This window comes from Lolium perenne, chromosome 4 (genome assembly GCF_019359855.2).
Source record: "Lolium perenne isolate Kyuss_39 chromosome 4, Kyuss_2.0, whole genome shotgun sequence".
NCBI classification, from domain to species: Eukaryota; Viridiplantae; Streptophyta; class Magnoliopsida; order Poales; family Poaceae; genus Lolium; species Lolium perenne.
In genome coordinates this window covers 177,010,333-177,032,920 of record NC_067247.2, presented here as the reverse complement: position 1 = coordinate 177,032,920, position 22,588 = coordinate 177,010,333, and the positions used below count along the sequence as shown (strand labels likewise).

General features: G+C 47.1%; 1 protein-coding gene across 1 annotated transcript; it reads right to left on the bottom strand.

Annotated features, from left to right (window-relative positions):
- Positions 1-306: 306 nt before the first annotated feature.
- Positions 307-1,209, bottom strand: LOC127347394 (F-box protein DOR-like). Its single transcript, XM_051373585.1, has one exon. The coding sequence runs from the start codon at positions 1,207-1,209 to the stop codon at positions 307-309; it is 903 nt and encodes a 300-aa protein (XP_051229545.1).
- Positions 1,210-22,588: the final 21,379 nt, after the last annotated feature.

The window sequence follows — 22,588 nt, the reverse complement described above, 5'->3', positions numbered from 1 at the left end:
GACCTTCCAGAAAAATTTAAAAAAAAAATTCGGCGGCCCCAGATCTAGATCTAGATCTAGATCTGGCCGCCACTTTTTTTGAAATTTTAAAAAAAATTCTGTGGCGTACCGGCGGTGGTGCGCCACAGAAATAAGACTTTCTATTTCTGTGGCGCACCACCGCCCGGTGCGCCACAGAAATAAGCTTTCTGTGGCGCATTGGCTGGTGCGCCACAGAATCCTTATTTTTGTGGCGAGAATTCTGTGGCGCACCACCCATGCGCCACAGAATGTGTTTTTGGTGCGCCACTGATGAGGCTTTTCCTACTAGTGCGGGAGCGGGAGACGGAACGTGCGGTGCGCCTCGGTCGCCACGTCGACCTCCAGCAACCCGTCAGGGTTTCGGAGCTGTTCCGGTTCCGTGTCCAGGCCAGTACGGGCGCCGGTGGTCACCATGTACAGCTTGCCACCGACGAACACAGGTGGCAAGGTGCGCAACAGGGGACACTCGGTACGGTACGAGCGCAGGCGCCACACACCGCCCGTCGTTCCGTCTAAGGTGTATACGCTCTGGTTGACGTTGTTCATGCTGATGCCACTGTAGGACGTGAAGGAGAATCTGAACAGCTTGTGCTCCTTGGTGGAGGGGCTGAACCCTAAGGCGAACTGATGGTTGCAATTGCGGTGGCTGGTGCCACCCGGAATCCCCAGCCCCATGGGCGGAGGCGCCTTGGGAAGCGTTGCCGTCTCGCCGGTGACAGGATTGCAGACGAAGACCGGTGTGTTGGCATGTCTGGCCGCGAAGCAGAGGAGGCCGTTGCAGACGTTCGAGAGGTTGTAGTCGCTTGGGATTGTGACGCGGTAGGGCATGGGCCTCGACGACGAGACGCTGAAGAAGCTGGCCTCGGCGGGCCTCCCACACTCGCGGGTTACCGTGACGATCAACGCCTCCGACGAGGTCGAGACATGGCTGACCTCGGCCTCGGCCTCGGCGTGTAGGCTGCTGAAAGAGGGGTCGGAGACGACATTGCGCCATAGCCTGGAGACGCAACGGCAGCGGGTGACGTCCCTGGTCGGCAGCTTGACAAGGATCTCGAGGACCGTATCTGCGGATTCCAGCGGTGTAGCAGATCTCCTCCTCCTCATTGATGGGTCGAAAACAAAAGATAGATCGTGTACAGATTTTTTCGCCGCAGGCACGTCTGACGCGGGGAAACTCCAATCGAACATCCCGATTAGGCCTTGTTTGGCACTAGAGTTTTAGTGGGGATTAGCGGGGATAATCCGCTCGAAATTTTAAATCCCCACTTATCCCCAATGCATGTTTGGTGCTAGAGTATGAGAGAGTTTAATCCCCACTTATCCCCACTTTTTCCCCAAATTTTAGTGTAATTTTTTCAATCCCCAATACTCTACCCCTACCCAGTGGATTGGGGATGGGGTTTTGTGGAGATTGGGTGACAGCAGTAATTCACCCAATACTCTAGAGTATTATCTCCAGTAATCCCCACTGATACACTAGTACCAAACAAGGCCTTATAGGTGCCAAAAGGACGGCATCCCGATCGAACATGAATGGCTTGAACAGAAGAGGGCAACAACAACTAATCCACCGACCAAGCTTCATTAACTAGTCAACCGTGTCATAGCGCTGACTTTTTTTTAATAACTGGAATATAATAATGTCGTGAAGATATCAATCACATTTAATCTCTGCACCAACAAAATTTCTAAAAATATTACGGATATACATCCAAAAATAAAATAAAGAAGAAAAAGGCACCACCGCAATGATGGTTTTCTCGCAGCTGGAAGGAAAACCACCTCCAAAGACAGCACTCGAAATTCACAATCTTCAAAAGCGGACGCATTGAAGAAGGGAGCACCGCACTCTTATTGACGGAGGAAGTAATTCATAGTCAATAAACAATAATATTTAGGAACAACTATTCGCATAAATAATAAATTAGTGATGCCTCTACTTTTACATGGTTAAATGAGATAAATGAGTACTACTGTAAGTAACTCAGCCTATTTAGCTCGAACTCGCTATCGAACAAAAAATTAAAACATGGATTGGCTCGTTTATGATGAGTTCGAATCTAGCCGAGTCGAGTTGCGAGTTTTAATTTTTAATTCTAAGCCTATAGATGGCAAAAATGTGTGATTCTTAATCCCTCCTCCGATAAAGGTGTTCTTCATGATTCTAATGTTTTTTTTTTGTCTCCTGCACACAACACCTAGTCGTAGCCCGACAAACAGTCTCTACGGAGGAAAACCTGGCTCCTGGCTCTTGCAGTTTCTTCTTTTCCACAAGAGCTAGACTTGCCTCTTAAAGAGACTAAAGGCCTGTTTGATTGCTAGCGAAGAGGTTTCTCGATGCGTGAAGAAGAATTCGGCCCATTTGCTTAGCCTACTCGCACCGTTTCTCTGCACAACACGACTTTTAAAGCAGCCTAAATGTTGGTTCGCGAGGCACGCTCGATTTCAACGTTTCTAGCAAGCCAAGCTCGGCGATGAAAAAAAGGGGAAAAGCCAAGCTCGGTGCCTTGTACAAGCAGAAAGCGTCCACGGCCGCCAAAGCTCACGGCACAAGGGGCTTGAAGGGCCAAAAGGGCACTATGAAGTGGCCTCCCTTCCTGTCCACCTTTGTGCTAAAAAAATGTGCGAGATCATCAAGACTAGAGCGAGGACTGAAAAAAAAAGTTCAAATAGGTGCATTTAAACAATGTAGCCAAGAAGATTCATGAGTACTGTGGGTCGTAGGTGTCCCCACGGCAGGTGTACAACCACCTCCGCAAGTGGAGAGCAAGCTTGGAGACCTTAGCGGTGCAAAAGTTGGGATTAGGACAACCAGGCCATTATCCTCGAGGACGAGCACTACAAAGACCATGTCTCGGTACTAAAATTTGTCACCTTTTCGTAATTTTCTCACTGATCTAACTAACCTTGTATACCCTGCGAGGACTAACCAACACTTACTTGTCTTAGGAACACCCCAAGGACGCCGAGTACATGAACAAGCCTATTAACAACTACTCCCAGGTGCAGCAGACATTTTCCTTCGGCCTAGCCACTGTCAGGTTTTCCAGGGGCTCCAGCGAGCCTCTTGGCCAGCATTGCCCTGACTGCACCGGCACCCAGGACTCGGGCACCATCCCTGTTGATGACAACTAAACACAGCCTCCTTCTCCTACAGCCGATGCTAGTGTTGCCGCTGGTGGTTCTGCTTTTCTTGGTAAGCCATATGCTGACCCTGGGAGGAAGAGGGAGATGTCGGTGTTGGGAGAGGAGGACGTCGGCAGCATGACCATCATGATCGAGGCCATCAAGGCGGTGGCGCAGGCAATCACCAATGCCACCCCTCCCAACATTAACCCGTGACTCTACTCCGCCGTCATGGATGCCACTGGGTTCAGCACAGAGGCGAAGATGGTGGCTCTGAGCTACCTCTTCAACAACAGGGCACAGAGGAATGGCTTTGTTCAGATGGTTGGGGACCATAGGCTGCTCTGGTTGAGGACATACCTCACCATGCACTTCTACGTGTAGTGCTTCCTTCACATGTTGGTTGTATATTTTGAAGTAGCTAGGACTTGATGAACATTGATGACAAGGCATGTATATTGTGTGAGGTGGTATGTACTAACCAATTCGGGAGTGCATGTCACAAACAAGAAATACTTACATGATCAGCAAAGATGTCGGGCCCTAGAATGCAGATCAGGCAAGTTTTTTTGGATTCACAGTTGTCAAAGCTTTGATAGACTTGATTCAGCTTTGACCCTATCGACTCCAAAGCTTGTTCCTTAGATTCGGGATCTTTATCCTTCAGAACGTTCAACTTCTCTTGAAGAGTTTCCATGTCGTTATACTCGGAATATCTGCAGAAAATAAATTCAGTTAGATCGGGACCTCCTCTTAATTGCTTTCTACCGAAGGGATTTGGCTTTGGTTGGATAAAAAGAGAGATCCAAACTTTTTGGTATTTCAACAATGGTGCGAGAGAGATCACAAAGATGTGATATGAATGGTTGACCTAACCTCTCAAGCTGGAAGAATGAGTATTTATAGTCCAAGGTGAAATATAGCGTTTGGAAAAAATCATGCGAGCAGAACCGGGAGGCAAATCGTCAGAGCTGGTTTCCCAGCCGGAAAGTTTTGGTGCACACACCAGCCAGCCTGAACGTTCAGGTGACCAGGGAGGAAGAGGAAGATGTCGGCAGCCTGAGCCAAACCCTGACCGACCTGTCGGATGCCTCAGTGGAAAATTCTGGCCCGTTGGAAATTTTTCCGATTTCGCCGGGTAAGGACTTTGGGCACAAACCCGAATTTTTCCAATGGCACGGCCGGCGCCTCCGGTTTCTGCGCGCCCGAATCGCCAGACAATTTCCAAATGATGATTTCTTCAAAAACTAAACTCACCAGGAAAGTGTGATGGATCAAACAGGTGGTAGGATGTGTGTATGACATAAGCGTGTGGTGTTTCCTATGCCTCAAATATAAAATAAGGAACAAAAGAGCCGAAAGAACATCGCTTATCTTGAATGCCAAATGGGGGTCTCTCACCACCGTCCAACCTCTCGTATTGCTACAACAGCGCACCTCAGACTTCCATGGCCCATCGTTGCAGCGCACGATGGAGAGGAACTACCTCGCTGACTACCCGGAACAAGAGAGGAGGGTCATGTTTTTTCAAGACAAGGCCGAGAGGCATGTGCGGGCCAAGCAGCAGTGCCAACAACGACGAAGCAGGCCCCTCCGACGAGTAGATTAGGTTTAATTTAGGTTTAAATTTTAGGCAACTTTCAATCAACTTTGTAAGATATTGAAGCCGCCGGGTGCGGCAGTCCATGGCTTCTCAGTACTAAGCATAGTCGACTAATTGGAGCTACAAGCTAAAACACATCGACGACCTACGTTTGCAACGAATAACATTGATTGATCGACCGGAAACCCCATCAGTGGCAGCACTATGACAGCGAACTACCCTAAAATGGACAATGACGTATATATATTGTTTTTTGCGGGTAACACATAAACTTCATTACTCAGCACAAGTTACACAACGGTCGGACTCAAAGCATCTAAAAGAATAGCTTCAGGTCCTGAAAAGAACCAAGACTCAGAACGGTGTTCCAACCTAGCAAGATTAGCTAGATGGTGACTAACCCTAACCTGACTTGGTTCCACTTTTACAAAGGAACACACTCTAAAATCTTTAGATAAACGCCTAATAAAACTGATGATGTTGCCATGGCAACCAACTGAACACAATCTGCCTCACCTATTAGTGGGATCCGAGTATGGGATAAAGCACGATCAAGTCCCTTGGTGCACGCACGAGCTTGGGATATCACAGTCATCGAGGAAACGACATGAGGAGAAGACCAGATGGCCGTTAGAATCACATAAAATCATGCCTAGCCCGACAGATTGATCTTCATCGCGGAAAGAACCATCATGGTTTTGCCCACCCAACCGGTGGTCTGCACCACGGTTTATCTACGGACTTCACCAACTCCTATTGTGGATGTGTTGCGGTCAGAAACCCACCGGCGAGCAACGACGGGCAACACAGGAGAGCCGGGAGCAACTTAGGGCTGCGGCTGGCCCTGGTCCCTCCGAGCGGCGGCCCGCAAAGACTCCGGCACGCACGTCCGATGCTGGTGCAAGGGCGTGCCACCTGACCTATACCTGGTCAGGAAGGTGATGGAGATGCCTCGCTTAGTTTCCTGCATGGCATACACGTAAACATTAAATACGAGCCTCGATCGGCTCTCAGGTTATCCTGTGAATCGGCTCAAAGAGCCGATCCACCCATGATTCGCACGAGGTGTACGAATATATGGTGGTCCTGCTTGATCAAGATAAAGCTAAAACGATCTACGACGATTTAGGGTTTTCACCGCATAATCGGATCATCCTACTCACGATTGGGCCTCGCGGCCGCGCACGGTGATCGTAAGCCGATCCTAGACAGGGCCTAAAAACCAACACGAGGTTGATCCCCGGAACATCCTGTCTAGGGCTAGCAAACTACACCCTACGCGCCGCTGGATCCTCCAACCCTTTGTAAGGCCTAACTATGCAGATATTAAACTAATCCTTGAAGAACAAGGAGCAACCATAACGGATCGGATCTACTAAATAATGATCAAGCGGGGTGCCGCCCCTACACCTAAGATAGGTGTAAGGGCGGCTAGATGTCTAAGGGTTGCACTACGACAGCATGTGATACGAAGAACAATGCTAACCCTAACACATCTAAGATAACTACGTTGCTCGCCATCAAAAAGGCTTCAGTACGAGCAACGCATGAACAACGAATAAAATTGTACTGCCTAGATCGCAAGATGCGATCTAGGCAGCATGATGCTTACCCGGAAGAAACCCTCGAGACAAGGGAGTTGGCGATGCGCCTAGATTGATTTGTGGTGAACGTGATTGTTGTTTATTTCATAAACCCTAGATACATATTTATAGTCCGTAGACTTTCTAACGTGGGAATAATCCCAACCGTGCACAAGACAAACTCTAACTAACCGACACGTACCCTACTATATTACAGATACACGGGCCAACTAGCCCAAACTTTGCATAACAGGCCGATTCATGTATTTCTTCCATGTATATTCTTCAACTCCATCTTGATCGCGGCCCACCTATGACTCGGTCAACTTCTGGTGATAACACATGCCCCCCTGGTTTTGGAATTGATAATTCCAAAATCACTCTGCTTTTTCTTCGTTGGGTCATGTCGTGACAGAGCAGAACCGTCGCAGTATCCTTCATCATGATGCCTTGTCTTCTCAACTTCTCTGCAAAATTTGATAGCTTTAGCATCACTTCCTCGGAAACTGCAATGGCATTAAATCTCCACTAGGCTCCTCCTTATTTAACTGTGCCGATTGATTAGCCCTCTTCATCCCCTTCCTCTGTTCTAGCTATCGGCACCAAAAAAACCCTCTTCCCCTGTAGCAATGTCTTCTTCCGTCTCCTCTGGCCTCTCCCTCCAGTCTTCCTCCTCGAGCGAGCCGGAGTGGAACTTCGATCATGCGCCAGACGGCCCACCCAAAGCACTTGTCGGGTCAGATGGCGACCTGCCTCTGACCGATGGTGAAGACGACCTCAAGTTCCTCATCGAAGGGGAGCTGATAAGCGAAAGCGAAGACGACCTCCATCCCTGGGTGAAACCCACCTCCTCCGACGGGAAGGAGGAAGAAGAAGAAGTAGAGGAAGAAGAGGAAAAGGAGGAGGAGGATTCCTCCTCCTCCGCTAAGCACCCGCCGGCAAAGCGATTCCGCGCTTGGGCGGACAGCGAGGACGATGATGATGACGAGGAGGAAGAGGAAAAGGAGGAGGATGAATCCTCCTCCTCCGCCGGATATCCGCCGGCAAAGCGCTTCCGCTCTTGGGCGGACAGCGAGGATGATGATGATGACGAGGAAGAAGAAGCTCCGGCCGAGGGCTGGGGCAGCAGCGACGAGGAACTTCCTGGGAGCAGCGCCGACGGCAGCTACAACGGCGACGATGAGGACATCGACGACTAGTAGAGTAGGACTAGTAGTAGCAGTGCACTAGGCACCAGATCCCCCTTTTGAGAGCCATCGGCTCTTTCCTGTAAAGCCACTCCTTTGGATCAATAAGAATTGTTCTTCCAATTTGTCTTTCAATTAATCCAATTTCAAGCCTTCCGCTCGCCACACCAAGACCGATAGCAACGTATCGGATTTTTTTTCTTTAAACGCCCATGAAGCCAGACTCAGATATCGATTAGACCGTCAGTCAAGCACTTCTCAAATTCAGACTGTGATTTGATACCTGACCATAATATTTCGCAATCCTATAGCCGATGGCTGTTCATCGGCTATTTTGAAAATCTAGTCTCCTTCATTTTCTTGCAGCAATAGGACGGTCCAAACCCCGTAAATGACGACGGCTTCCCTTTCCGGCTCCTCTCCGTAGCTCTAGCAGTCTTTTTTTCGCAACAACTCACCGCTTTCGGAGGAGGTTATGATGCAGGGTCAGCCGATGCAACTCCAATCGGCTCCAAAAAACAGAGTATCTACCAAATCGGCTGCCCCCCGAGCCTCAGTTAAAGTGAGAACGGTGGCGAGGATGCACAGTCCAGTCCAAGGGCCCTGAACTCAGGCAAATTGAGATAGCCGCCATGCAGAGGTCCTATTCACGCCTACGAGCGCAGCTGAGACAGTGGCCAACTTAGCCAGGTCGACGGTAGACGCACCAGAGCCGATCACCCTTCTTCCTTTGAAAGCCGATATTGCAGATGAAGTACCAACGGCTTAATGAGCAAAGGGCTGCCTTGTGCCAAAACTGATGTTTCTGCTAGTACTGCTGAACTGGCGCAAGGGGTTTGGAAGCCCTTGACAAGAAGGCTCAGGCACCAATCATCGGCTCATTGCAGCTGAGGAAGTTCTCCTTGTTCACTCCCTCGAGGACGTAGAAGGCCTCACAGCTGAACTGGACTTGGTGTAGATCCGCGTCTTGAACTAGAGTCGATGGCTGTGCATCGGCTTTGTTTCTTAGCTCTAAAGTCGATGTCCTTGCATCGGCTGTTAAAAAAAAAATTTACTGGCCGATTTTTTCTATCGGCCCCCAATGTTTCACTGCACACATGTTTACCTGCACATGTTCATCTGATTAGATGCCCCCCGAGCCGAATCTGTCAGGTAACTGCAGATATCGGCTCTGTAGTTTAGCCAAGGCATCGTATTTGCACGTCGGCTCCGGTAGGCCCAATGTTGATTTTTCCTAACTCATCAGCCGACGTAAAACCGCTGCCCAGTAGATCGATGTTGAACACAAGCAGAACATGTGGTGAGGATAATTTTGGCCGATTGCTGGAATCGGCCTCCATATTGAATCACGCAATGAAGGTTTTGTAATGTTCCTTCATAGATCTTTGGGGCCGATCCCAAGGATCGGCCTCGCCACGTTTGCTCATCGGTTTGTTCTTGCTACACGGTCAGGCCGGTGGATAAGACCAGCCTAACCCTGCCCTTCGTCACGCCGATGCGCTCGCAGTCGTCCAAATTGGGTGCCTCGTCTGATCCTGGAGCACTAAACTTCGTCGGAAGGATGAGCACCATGTTTGTGCCAGCCGATGTTTCATCATCGGCTTTCCTTTGCTTGGGGCGCCACTCCATTTTCCGTGGTCGACCCTCTTCATCCAGGGTTCGCTGGACCTTCGCGGCCAGATCAGGCCGCGCTTTCCTTAGCGTGTGCAGGTATAACCTTTCGGCTTCCTCCAAGCCGCGCAGTCGCTGAACCCTACGCTTTTGGGAACGGCTGAGTCCATCAGGGCACCACCTTGGCCGGTGGTACCTGTCTTCTTCTTCTTCTTCATCGTCTTCCAATCCTCGAGATCTTCCACCCGAGGGGACTCAGCGTGCTTGTTCCGAAGTGGGAGAGGCCCTAGATGTTTGAATAAGGACACGTTAGCTGCATCCTTCCTCTTTTGCTTACATTCTGGGCAGTTGCCGATTGTAGGCAATCGGCTCATTCCTGAATCCCAGCAGTGTCTGAAGAAGGGGCAGTCCCAGTGCCTATCCTCGTCGTCTTGCTCCCTCGATTTTTCCTTGGCACGGCGCTCGTACTCCTCCTCATCGTGATAATGCCGACGATGTCTCCTGGCGTCCCTAGCCAGACGGTCTCTATCATCATCGTCGCTGGATCGTCGGCGTTGGCTATATTGACTCACGTACTTGTTGAGGAGGTGATCAGAGAGAGGTCGCTGATATCTTACATTCCTCACTTCTCCCTCTGTGATGTAGCGCTTGCCGTCGTGCCAGAGCCGATCACGTGGAGCGGCCTCCTCTGTGTCCTTGCTACGAGAGCAGCTGCCCTCGTCTCCATCTTTGCCAGAGTGGTGCCCAGGTCCTACCATGTTGATGCTGAACGAGAATCCTAGCTGGCAATCTTCAGGGTAAGTGCACTCCACCATGTTAACGGCGGGGAAGGGGTGGGTGTCGACCTTCATGGCGTACTGGTTAAAAATCAGACGTCCTTGTTCTATCGCCATTTGGATCTGCTGACGCCACACCATGCAGTCGTTGGTGGCATGGGAGAACGAGTTATGCCATTTGCAGTATGGCTTTCCGTTCAGCTCCTATACCGTGGGGATTTTGAGGCCTTCGGGTAACTTCAACTGCTTCTCCTTGATTAAGAGGTCAAAGATTTGCTCAGTTTTAGTCACGTCAAAATCAAACCCTCTGGGCGGACCTGGTGGCTTAACCCATTTGCAGGACACGGGGGTTGCCCCCCGAGTCCATTCAGCCACTGCTACTTCTTGATCTCCCGCAGAGCCTTCGTCTTCATCTGCCTCAACCAGGACTACCGCACGCTTGAATTTGTCCTGGTACAAGTCCGGGTGGCGCTGTTCATATGCCGACAGTTTCTGAACCATGTGTGCCAGTGAAGGGTAGTCTGCTTGGGAGGCCATGTCCTTGATTGGTGACACAAGGCCCACCACTGCCAACTCGACTGCTTCTTTTTCAGTCACACGAGCCGAATAACATCGGTTCCTTAGATTTCTGAAGCGCTGGACGTATTCTGCCACGGTTTCTCCACGCTTCTGACGTATTTGTGCGAGATCGGCAAGGCCAGACTCGGAAGCCTCTGAGTGGTACTGCATGTGGAACTGTTCTTCCAACTGCTTCCAAGTCCGGATCGAGTCTGGTGGCAACGAAGTGTACCACCCGAAAGCCGATCCTGTGAGGGACTGTGCGAAGAACCTCACACGTAGCTCATCTGCTGCTGAGATCGTGCCCAGCTGCGCCAAATATCGGCTCACATGCTCGATGGAGCTGGCACCATATGATCCATTGAACTTGGAGAAATCAGGGAGCCGATATTTGGGTGGTAGCGGGATCAACTCGTACTCGTTGGGGTACGGCTTGGAATAGCCGATTGTCCTCCTTTTCGGCACCATGACGAACTGGTCTCTCAGGATCGTACTGATTTGATCCGCGGTGCTGGCTGCAGGAGTCGAACTCTGAAGATTCGCCGGAGTGGCATACTTAGCCAGCCATGCTTGCTTTTCCAGCTCTGAGCCAACTGCAGGAGCTGATGTGGTGACCCTGCATACCACTGCATGTTGTAGTATGCCAGTCGTTGATATAACATTCGCGAAGTACCATTCCGCAAATATCACATCCCTCAGAGTAGTACAACAGAACATAGCAAGGTCCATAACTCATTCACATATTATTACAATACACATACACAAGTCGTCTTGGAGCTCCTCTTGGGTCCTAAGAGGATAACTCCTGGGTTCGAGGCGAACCCAACTTAGCTTACAATACCATTGTCTCATTAAACTAAACATTTATTTAATCGAGCAGCTCCTTAGTAAGAGTCTGTGCTGCTCGGCTACTACTACTCATCAGATATCTCTAGGCTTGTTCTCCTCCGGAAGCCTCCCCGGATCCGTAGACTATGATATAGTCTACGCCTTCAACTCCACCTGAGAGGTCAGGTTCATCGTAGCCGATGATCTCGGCTCCATCATGGTTGTCGTAGTCCTCCTCCAGATGGTTCAGACAATCTAAGCAGGGGATTTAAGAGTGGTATGAGTACGAGCGTACTCAACAAGTTCATTATAGATAAGAGGTGTTTAATGCACTAGCTATGATATTAGACCAGAAAGTCTAATACCAATGCAAGTTTTGATAAACATTTCTTCAAGAGATTGCTTTTATTTCAAAGAGCTATGTCCGTCAGCCTTCACCGGTTTACTAGAACTTCATGGAGCTCCTTTCCGGCCGCGTTCGTAGTTCCTCAATCCCGGAACAGGGAGTGACAGGTCACAGTTTGTTACACTCTGCAGAGGGGTGTTGCTTTACCCATAAGAGATCTTAACCTTGGTGCCAACCGGGCAGCTTTCCCATCCACACTTCCTTTGGTGTGAGGCCCGGTATAAGGTCTAGCCAATCATGTTCCTCCGCTACCTCGAACACCCACCCTTTGTTGCATGCCCCGACCCTGGGTCTTCGCCGGTCCCATGATTCCCATATTTCAGGGTGGACCCCGACCACGACGACAGTCTGGGATCGAACCAAACTCCTTCGCCGGTAGCTGCAACCCATCATAGACCGCAATACCGTGGGGACTTAGGACTCCCCAGCCTCACCAGCTTGCTCCTTCGGGCGACAAGTGTACTACGGACTATGCCGTGGGGACTTAGGACTCCCCAGCCTCACCAGCTTGCCCCCTTGGATTACAAGTGTACTACGGTAAAGCGCATCCGTTGATGAACGAGAGGTGGAAACACTTTTGACTACTCTGTCCCACTCCGGATCTTATGGTTAACACGGGTATTACGGCACAAGAATCACTGGCGACATTTGTTGTTTATTCCTAGATGGATATAAACCCGTGCAATGGAACCTCCACCATATCAACACAATCCATGGTTCCATTGCCCACCACATAGTCATATTCATAATTATGAAAGTAGTGGTTTTGATTTTTGTGCAATAGTGATAACCATAATACTTTGCAAGTAATTTGATAAAAATACTCAAATGACATGAGCAAGTGATGAACTTGCCTGAACACTGCAAAGTTCTGCAGTTGGAAGGTATGGACTGACCCTTGTCCTCTTGTTCTGAAAAATAGCATCATTGTCCGATAAGGGCAATGGTTAAAGAAGCAATTATGCATGATTCCATTTTTAGGGTTTGTTCCCCCCTTCCGATGTCGTTATTATTTCATGTAAGAGGTTAATACTAAGAATAATTTGAGGATACATGATTTAAAGTAAAATACAACCTTGAAATGTTGTCAAGGTGTTTTTGAAGTCCCAATTCATTAATGGACTTATTTTTATTATTGAAAATTTTATGTGTGATTTAAATGATTATTTAAATCATCAAATGAAGACTTATTTTTAATTGTCTTCAAAAACTCTCATTTGTATTTTATTATGATAGAGGATTTTATGCTCATCTATTTTCATTTTTTTAATTATTTTTTTAGAGTTATTAATTAATTTCTATGAAATTTCCAAGTTTCTGATTTTTAATGGAATTTAGAAAAGACCAATTTGCCCCTGGGCCCACCTGTCAGTGGAGCCCAGTGGTTTGGCTAGACCAGCTCGGGTCCAACCGACCCGAGCGGTCGGTCGCTCACACCCTCTCCTCGCGTTCGTGTCTGAACCCTAACCCTAGAGCTCTGGCGACGCGCGCGTCGCCGCCCCTTCGCCGAATTATTCCGGCCGACTCCGGCCATCGCCGCCGGCGAGATGTGGCGCATCTGAACCGCCGCTCGACGGCGATTCAGATCCACCGCGTCGATCTGTGCTCCGCCGCTTCCTCGACGCGCCCCCTTCGCCTCTGTTCGTCTACCGTGGAGTTCCGCGGTGATTCATCGCCGCCGACGCCCCTGGCGTAGCTGCGCCGCCGTGGCTTCGCCTCCGTGTGCGCGAACTGCCGTGGCACCGCCATGGCCCGGCTTGGCCTGGTGCCGCCGTGCTCCGGCGCGTGCCGCCGTAGCCGCCATGGCCGAGCTCTGCACTTCCTTTCACTGGTGAGTAACCGTAGCCTCCTTCTCTCCCTCTCTGCTCTGCTCCCTTCTCTCTTCATCTTCTTCGTCTTGCTCAGCTACTGGCCTGCATCTCCATGTTGAGATGCTTGCCGTGACTATGCGCTGCTGCTGTGTTGATCTTGCTCAATTGCTCACTGTGGCGATTCATGAATTAGTGCTTATGAGCATGCTGTGATGCTCTGTGTAATTTAGTAGCTCCTGCTGTTGCTTGATGTACTATGTCTGTGCTGATCATGCGACTATGTGTATGCTGCTTACTGAGCTGTTATTATCATGCTTCTGTACTTCCTAGCAATTTCTGTTTATTGTAATTTCTGGCTGTGACCCTCCTGTGATTACTCATGAGCATCCAGTGATGCTCATGACCTACTGGCATGCTCCTATTCTTTCTACTGTCACTTGGGCATACTGTGTGTGCTTAATCCTGTCCCTGGCTTGGTTGTGGTGGTTAATCCTTGCATATTTGCAAGTGCCAGTGCCTCTGGGCTAGCTCATTGAGTTCAGATTAATGATTATGCTCAATTGAGCATTACTGTTGCATTATCAACTCCATCCTTTGATGGAGTGCTTCTGGATACAATTATAATGCATGATGCCCTTATCTGTGATGCAATTGTTCAGTTATTTAATTATCTGTTCATGTGTTAATTGCTTAGAATGAGTTCTAGCATGCAGTAGCATGCTATAACAAGCTTCTGGTGTTCATATGATCACCAGTTGCTTGTAGTAACTGCTCTTTGGTGTCTGTGCCTCACTGTTGCTCACATGTGTATCACACAGGCCTGGCCTGATGTGTGCTGTTGCTTGCTTAAGCATCAATTGATGCCTGTCATGATCCATTTGATCATTTGCAAGACCCTGGTTCATCAATTGCTTGTCTGTTTTATTTATCTGTTTATCCTTGCTTGATTAAATGGATAAATAATGTGAACTGAGATTCAGTGATGATCATTTCAATGAATTTGTCAGGGCTAGCAGGATGCCAACCACTGGTTGGGTACCCTAGCCCTCCTTTTGAACCCCACTGGGTGATGATATTTGTGCATGGTTTCTTTGTTGGAATTGATTAAGTGATTGAGGTGATCCTGGCAGTATTTATGTGCTGCCCTGGGATGGCTCCCCTGTTTGGTGGCTTTCTGTGATGGATAGATGTTCACTGGTTTGATCCAATACTGGACTTCCAGTGGCTTTTGATGTTGAGAAATTCTATAGACAAGAATTTGTCTATAGTCTGATGGCCTAGCTAGCTGTAGGTGTTTAGTGAGTGGGTTAGGCTAGCTATGGTTGCATTCTTGGCTGGATTCCTCTAGTTATGCATGGATTTGCATAACTGTTGTTCCCTTAGGATGTTTACCTAGTGGTCTTACCCATCTATGCTTGCACCAAATGGCCTGGTAGCCAGATGATGACACACACAGAGTATTCTACCCTTCTGTGCTCCAGTGATGCATTGTATGCTTATTTATGAGCAAAACTTGGTTTTGCTCAGGTTGATTTGGTTTATACCTCAATCCAGCTCCTAGATTGTTTGTTGGTGTAGAGGATTGCTTCTGGGTTGCTCTTGTGATTGATTTACTTGCCCTGCTCCTCCTGGTGATCTTGTTTTGATTCAATGGTGAGATTGAGCAAATGGAACAGCACTGGCTGTTCCCCTTGTTCAAGCTGTTCTTGGTGTTCTTGGTAACTTACCCCTTCAGCCTGTCGATGGATGAGCAAATGACTAGGGTTTGGCTCTGGGAAGGTTTTATATGGTGCTCTCTTGCATCCCTGGTTGACAGCTCCTGCTTGTCACTTTGGTGACTCACTGATGATGTGTGAGTGTGTGGTGCCGCATGCACACTCAGTGCCTGGGTGTTGAGCATGCACACCTGATGTGTGTGCTGCTTGTGTGTCTGTGTGAACCAGATCCTGTGCATCTGGCTTGGAAAGGATCAGCTCGGCAGAGCTGTGATATTATCCACCATTTTAACTTCTTTTCTAATCTGCCAAGTGGCTTTGCCACTTGGCATAATTTGTTCTTTTTCTTTGTGATTTTGTGCAGGGATCAAGAATGGATCAAAATGGACTTGGAGTTCATCACATTCAAGATCAAATGAAGATGATCTTGTAGTAATTAGTTTAGGATCATTAACTTGTAATTTATCTTTATTTTACTATTCTGCCCATTTATGTAATGTGTTGTATTATTCATTTATTTCACTTATGAATATTGTAATGACATTGTAAATTGTGTGATGATCAATAAAGCTCAAAGTTTTTCCTAATGAGCTTTACTTTATTATAATTGTTCATCTTATTTATTATTGTTCATTTACTTAATGAATTTCCTTAATTGAATTATTTAAGGTAATTATTTAATGTTTGAATTTGAAATTCAAATTCAACCTTGGTTTGAATTCAACCATGTCTTATCATTTGGAATTCAATCAAGCAAACTCTCCCCTCTCTTCTCAAAACCATAGACTAGTGAAGTGAGATGCAAGTTTGTCGCACTCTCGAAACCCTAACCCTGTAAGGTGTCGAGAGAGAAACTTGTCCCCCTTCGATGCAGTTTTTGTTTAGAAGCGCGAAATTTCCCCAGAATTTACTATGCAATGCACATCCCTTTCTAAAATCTACCCCTCGATCGTCTCTAAACCTGGGACATTACAGCCTTTCCCCCTTAAAGAAAACTTCGTCCCGAAGTTGTGGTTGTAATACCTGAACAGCTCGGGGTATGTTTTCCTTAGGTCTTCCTCTTTTTCCCAGGTGGCTTCCCTCTCGGGATGATGCTTCCATTGTATCTTGCAATACTTGATCGCCTTGTTTCTGAGTTGTTTCCAGCTCTCTTCGAGAATCTTGGCTGGCTTCTCGATGTAAGTTAAATCTGGTTGTAACTCGAGCTCGTCATGTGATATTGGTTCATCTGGGGTCTTCAAACATTTCCGAAGTTGTGAAACATGGAATACATTGTGAACTTGAGCTAGCCTTCCCGGTAGATCCAATTCAAAGGCTAAACCTCGATTCTGACTCAGTATCTTGAAAGGTCCTATATATCTAGGACTGAGTTTCCCTTTTACTCCAAACCTCTGGAGTCCTTTCATCGGGCTTACCTTAAGATAAACCATGTCTCCAACTTGTGGTTCCCATGTCCTTCTCTTCTGATCGGCATAACTCTTTTGCCGGCTCTGGGCTATCTTGAGCCTGTCTCTGATAATGTCAATGATTTGTTGTTTTTCCTTGACATAATCAGGGTTGAACTCTTTGCTTGCTCCGGCTTCATACCAACATATTGGTGATCTACACTTCCTCCCATACAGAGCTTCAAATGGTGCCATCTTGATGCTGCTTTGATAACTATTGTTATATGAAAACTCTGCTAAAGGTAGATGCTCCTCCCATGATCCTCCAAAGTCTAGGGCACAAGCCCTAAGCATATCTTCTAAGATCTGATTGGTTCTCTCAGTTTGTCCACCTGTTTGTGGGTGATACGCGGTACTATAATCCAACTTGGATCCTAAAGCTTCGTGAAGCTGCTTCCAGAATGCTGATGTGAACACGGATCCTCGATCCGATACGATCTTCTTTGGCACTCCATGCTTACTTACGATCTCTTTGATGTAAAGATCGATAAGTTTCTCTCCTTTATCCTGCTGGTTTACCGCTAAGAAGTGTGCACTTTTCGTCAACCGGTCCACGATTACCCATATCATGTCCTTCTTTTTATTGGTCATGGGTAGTCCGGTGATGAAATCCATCCCTATTTCCTCCCATTTCCACTCTGGAATAGGTAGAGGTTGTAACTTCCCTGCGGGACTCTGATGTTCAGCCTTCACTGGCCGGGCGTGTATGGCATTCTGCCACATATTGTGCTATCTCCCTCTTCATGTTATTCCACCAGAATAGTTCCTTTAAGTCCATGTACATCTTTGTACTTCCCGGATGTATTGAATATGGTGTTTGATGAGCTTCCCGGAGTATTACTTCCTTAATTTCAGCAATATCCGGAACGCAAATCCTCTTCTGGAACCACAAAGATCCAGATTCTCCACGGTGAAATTCTGATGGTCTTCCCTCATCTATTCTCCTCATCTCCTCTACAATGAATGGATCGTCCAATTGACCCATCATTATCTCATTCTTCAGGTTGACATTCAACTCATCGGCTACTTGCAACGCCGATAATCCTTCATGGGCTTCCTTCTCCCAAAGTTGTATTTGGGCTTGGCTTATTTCCTTCCTCAACTCCGGTGATATTTCTTGTTCCACTCCTCCGATACTCTTCCTACTCAGGGCATCTGCTACAACATTAGCCTTCCCTGGTGTGTAATTGATTGTCAGATCATAATCCTTGATCAATTCTAGCCATCTTTTCTGCCTCATGTTGAGTTCCTTCTGAGTGAAGAAATATTTGAGGCTTTTATGATCTGTATAGAGCTCACACTTAGCTCCATAGAGAAAATGTCTCCAAGTTTTTAATGCAAACACGACAGCTGCTAATTCCAAGTCATGTGTTGGATAGTTCACTTCATGAGGTCTGAGTTGCCTCGATCCATAGGATATCACTTTCCGATCTTGCATGAGTACGCAACCCAATCCATGTTTGGATGCGTCACAGTACACGGTGTAATCCTTGCCAACTTCCGGAACTGCTAACACCGGTGCCGTGGTGAGTTTCTCCTTCAGAGTTTGAAAACTCTTCTCACACTCCTCTGACCACACGAATGGTGTGTTCTTCCTTAGCAACTTTGTCATAGGTCCTGCTATCTTAGAGAATCCTTCAATGAATCTCCGATAGTATCCTGCCATTCCAAGGAATCCTCGGATTTCCTTGACAGTCTTGGGTGCTTCCCATTCTAAAACTGCTGCTACCTTGCTCGGGTTGACAGCGATTCCATCTTTACTAATGACATGACCAAGAAATTCCACTTGATCTAGCCAAAATTCACACTTACTGAGTTTGGCATAAAGTTGGTGTTCCCTTAGTGTTTGCAACACTAACCTCAAATGTTCGGCATGTTCCGCCTTGTTCTTGGAATATATCAAGATATCATCGATGAATACGATGACAAACTTGTCAAGATATGGCATGAAGATCTTATTCATGAGATTCATGAATATTGCTGGGGCATTGGTTAATCCAAAAGGTACTACAAGGTATTCATGGTGTCCATACCTTGAGACAAAGGCAGTTTTCGGAACGTCCTCCTTCTTGATCTTTATCTGGTGATAACCCGATCTTAGATCAATCTTGGAAAAGACTCCCGCTCCTATAACCTGATCGAATAGATCTTGTATTCTTGGAAGTGGATACTTATTTTTGATTGTGACGTTGTTCAGATTCCTGTAGTCTCCGCACATCCTTCTTCCTCCATCTCTTTTATCCACAAAGATCACAGGTGATCCCCATGGTGAAACACTCTCCTGAATGAATCCCTTTTGTTCCAAGTCATCCAGTTGCTCCTTAAGTTCTTTCAACTCCTTAGGCCCCATTTTATATGGTGCCTTGGCAATCGGAGCTGTTCCTGGAATTAGGTCGATAGTGAATTCTATCTCCCTATCTGGTGGCATACCAGGTAATTCCGCAGGAAACACATCCTGGAATTCATTTACTACAGGTATGTCTTCTAATTTCACCTCCTTCATGCTATTCAGCTGTAGCTCCACTTCAATCTGTGTATGTTTGTCGCCTTGGTAGATCATTCTACTTCCATCGGGGCTTTTCAATGATACCGTCTTGTTTACACAGTCGATCAATGCTCCATTAGCTTCTAACCAGTTCATACCAAGAATGACATCCATGTCCTTCATCGGTAAAATGAACAGGTCCGCGTCAAACGCGCACTTATTGATCATAATGACTTGTTTTTGTTTGACATGGGTTACTACTATCGTTCCCCCCGCAGAAAGTATGGTTATGGGTGTATCTAACTTAGTGCAACTAATCCCATGTTTGATGATGAATTGTTGAGAAATGAATGATGTAGTTGCACCAGTATCAAAAAGTACTTTGCCAGGATGAGTGAGTATCTGAAGCGTACCTATCACCGCCTGGTCAGAATTGACCACCTCCTCCAGACTGGTACAATTCAGCTTGCCGAAGGGCTTCTTATTCTTCCAGTTGCCTCCGGTATTTCCTCCTCGACTTCCTCCTCCTCCTGACTGACCTCCTCCACTATTCTTCTTGGGGCAATCCTTCAGCATGTGCCCCTCCTGACGACACCCAAAGCATATGATCTTGGGTTTCCGGCAATCTTGTGAAAGATGCCCTCTAACTCCACAAATGCGGCAAACAATCTGGTTTGCGGCTTGGTTTCCTTGGTTCCTCCTGTTATTATAACTGTTGTTGTTGTTGTTGTTGTACCTTGGTTTGAAACTCAAACCAGTAATAGGCTTGTTACTGATATATCTCTTAGGCTCAAACTTGGCCTTTTTCCGCTTCTCTTCCTGCAATTGCTTGAAATCATCTTCAAGAGTGATGGCTGCATCCACCAACTCTTGGAATTCCGTTGCTCTCATCATCCGTAGCTGTACCTTGAACTGGGGACTTAACCCCCTCAGAAATCTCTTCTTCTTCTTGTCCTCGGTGTTGACTTCCTCAACAGCGTACCGGGACAGCTTTGAAAACTCCCTGACATAGGTCAGGATTGCTTTGTCCTTCTGCTCGAGACTCTCGAACTCTCGACGCTTCAGTTCTACAATACTTTCAGGGACATTGGATTCCCTGAACTTCCTTGCGAACTCCTCCCAGGTAAATACCTTTCCTGCCGGATACACGGCTACAATGTTGTCCCACCATGATGCGGCAGGTCCACATAACAGATGAGTAGCATATCTAACCTTCTCTTGGTCATTGCATCCAACAGTGTTGAGCTTGCGCTCAGTATCCATCAGCCAATCTTCCGCGTCCATAGGCTCTGGCACGTATGCGAAAGATATCGGCTTGGTGTTTTGGAAGTCTGCTAATGTGACTCCCTGGTTCTCAGGTCTCTCCACCCTATTCTGCTGCATCAGATCCTGAAGGAATTTGTTCTGCAGCTCCAGTGTTACACGCTGCCTCTCTTCCGCCAGCTGCATGTACTGGATAAAGTTTTGCTGCGTCATGGGTGGTGGTGGTGGTGGAAACTGATCTCTGGCTGCACCCTCAGCCTCTTCCTTTTCCTTTGCTTCGCGCTCCATGCGCTGCGCTTCCGTCTCGTTTCCTAACGTTCCCGACATAATCCCCCTAGTTCTGCAACACAAGATGATACTCATAATTACTCCATGCGCAAGTTTTCTGAGCTCAACTTTGTGCACAGAACTAGTCACGCAATGGAAATCAAGAAGCAATTCCAAATCATATAAAACATATACCCTGTATATACATACATAAGTGGTCTTATTACAATACTCAAGTCGATGTGAGTATGCAAACTCACTTATTAAAGTATATGTACAAATTTATACAAATATTACAAACTATAATACACGTGGTACTTGTGTATTATAGCCACGCCTCCCTTGGTGGACTTCTAATCGGTCTTCACTCCCGGTACATTCCAGGCTTCCATCCGGTCGAACGTGTCGTCCTCCTGATAGACCCTGGAACGTAAGGTCTCCCCGTTGGCTTGTAATCCGAATCCGATGATGACCCTAAGGAGAAATCAGTGTTCACAAACTGATTGTTGAGTGCATCATAGTCCACCCATCGGGTGTACTCTCCTGTAGCCCCACCATAAGGGTTACCAAAACCCATACCCGACTCAACCTGTGTCGGATATCCTCCATCCACTCCTTCATTACTAGGATAGCTTTGGTTCTGGGTTGTTGCATCATCGTTCATCTCTCCATCATAATACTCAGTAGTACTATGAGTTCCAGTATCATTACCCCAACGCCAACCCCTGGAATTCTCGATTGGAGTCTCGGAACGCTGGTTGTTTCCGGATTCCTCGCCGCCTTCGTATCCCCCATAGGAACTACCTAGAAAGTTCCCGGGTGTAACAGGTGTAGGTTCCCGTGCAAGTGGATCAAAGCTAATGTAGTCACCAGCTGAATAAACTGGTGTGAGCACTACATTCTCCATAGGTTCTTTCTCCCTACTCTCCTCCTTGGGTTCGGTAAATTCCTCTAGCATCGTATCAATAGCTCCTATCAGATGATGGTTCAGCTGAAAGAGTAGTGATATGAAGTTACGGCTATTATCCATATATTTTGCCGCTGCTATGGGTTTATGTTTGGCGTATTTGTAGTGGTTGAGCATGGGATCTTCCTCCTCCTGATTATGAGGAATATGGGAGAACTCGGAATCCATAAGTTCTTTTGTCTTATGTTCCCGTATGTCGGTTATGGCTCTCATAACAGCTATATGGTAGGCTGTGTTTGTTGTCCTAGCTTCTCCAGCTGGCATGACTACGCTCATTCCCAATGATTCGGGAAGTCGCAGTCCTACTCTGCACTTGGCCAATACCGGTCCATCATAGAACATGTACTTCTTTACTGGAATCTGGGGATCACACCCAAATTCCAATAGCATAGCGCGTAGGATATCAGCAAGTCCTCCTTGATATTCGTTCAGTGTGGAATCCATAACTTTCACGTTTCTTCCCGGTCGTGCACTTGCCATGTTGGCTGTAGAAATAGAAAGATTATAAGATTAGTAATAATGCATCATAATAGAGATAATAAAGAATTATCGCACTAAAAGATATGATTGTTGTATTCTCAATTGAATATACACCATATTTTTAGAGAATTCTTTACTAATCCTATTTGACTCCTAACGTTTGGTCCCATTTACTAGGTTCCAACCTAAGGTCAAAGCTTTTGCTCTGATACCAACTGTGGTGACCCTGCATACCACTGCATGTTGTAGTATGCCAGTCGTTGATATAACATTCGCGAAGTACCATTCCGCAAATATCACATCCCTCAGAGTAGTACAACAGAACATAGCAAGGTCCATAACTCATTCACATATTATTACAATACACATACACAAGTCGTCTTGGAGCTCCTCTTGGGTCCTAAGAGGATAACTCCTGGGTTCGAGGCGAACCCAACTTAGCTTACAATACCATTG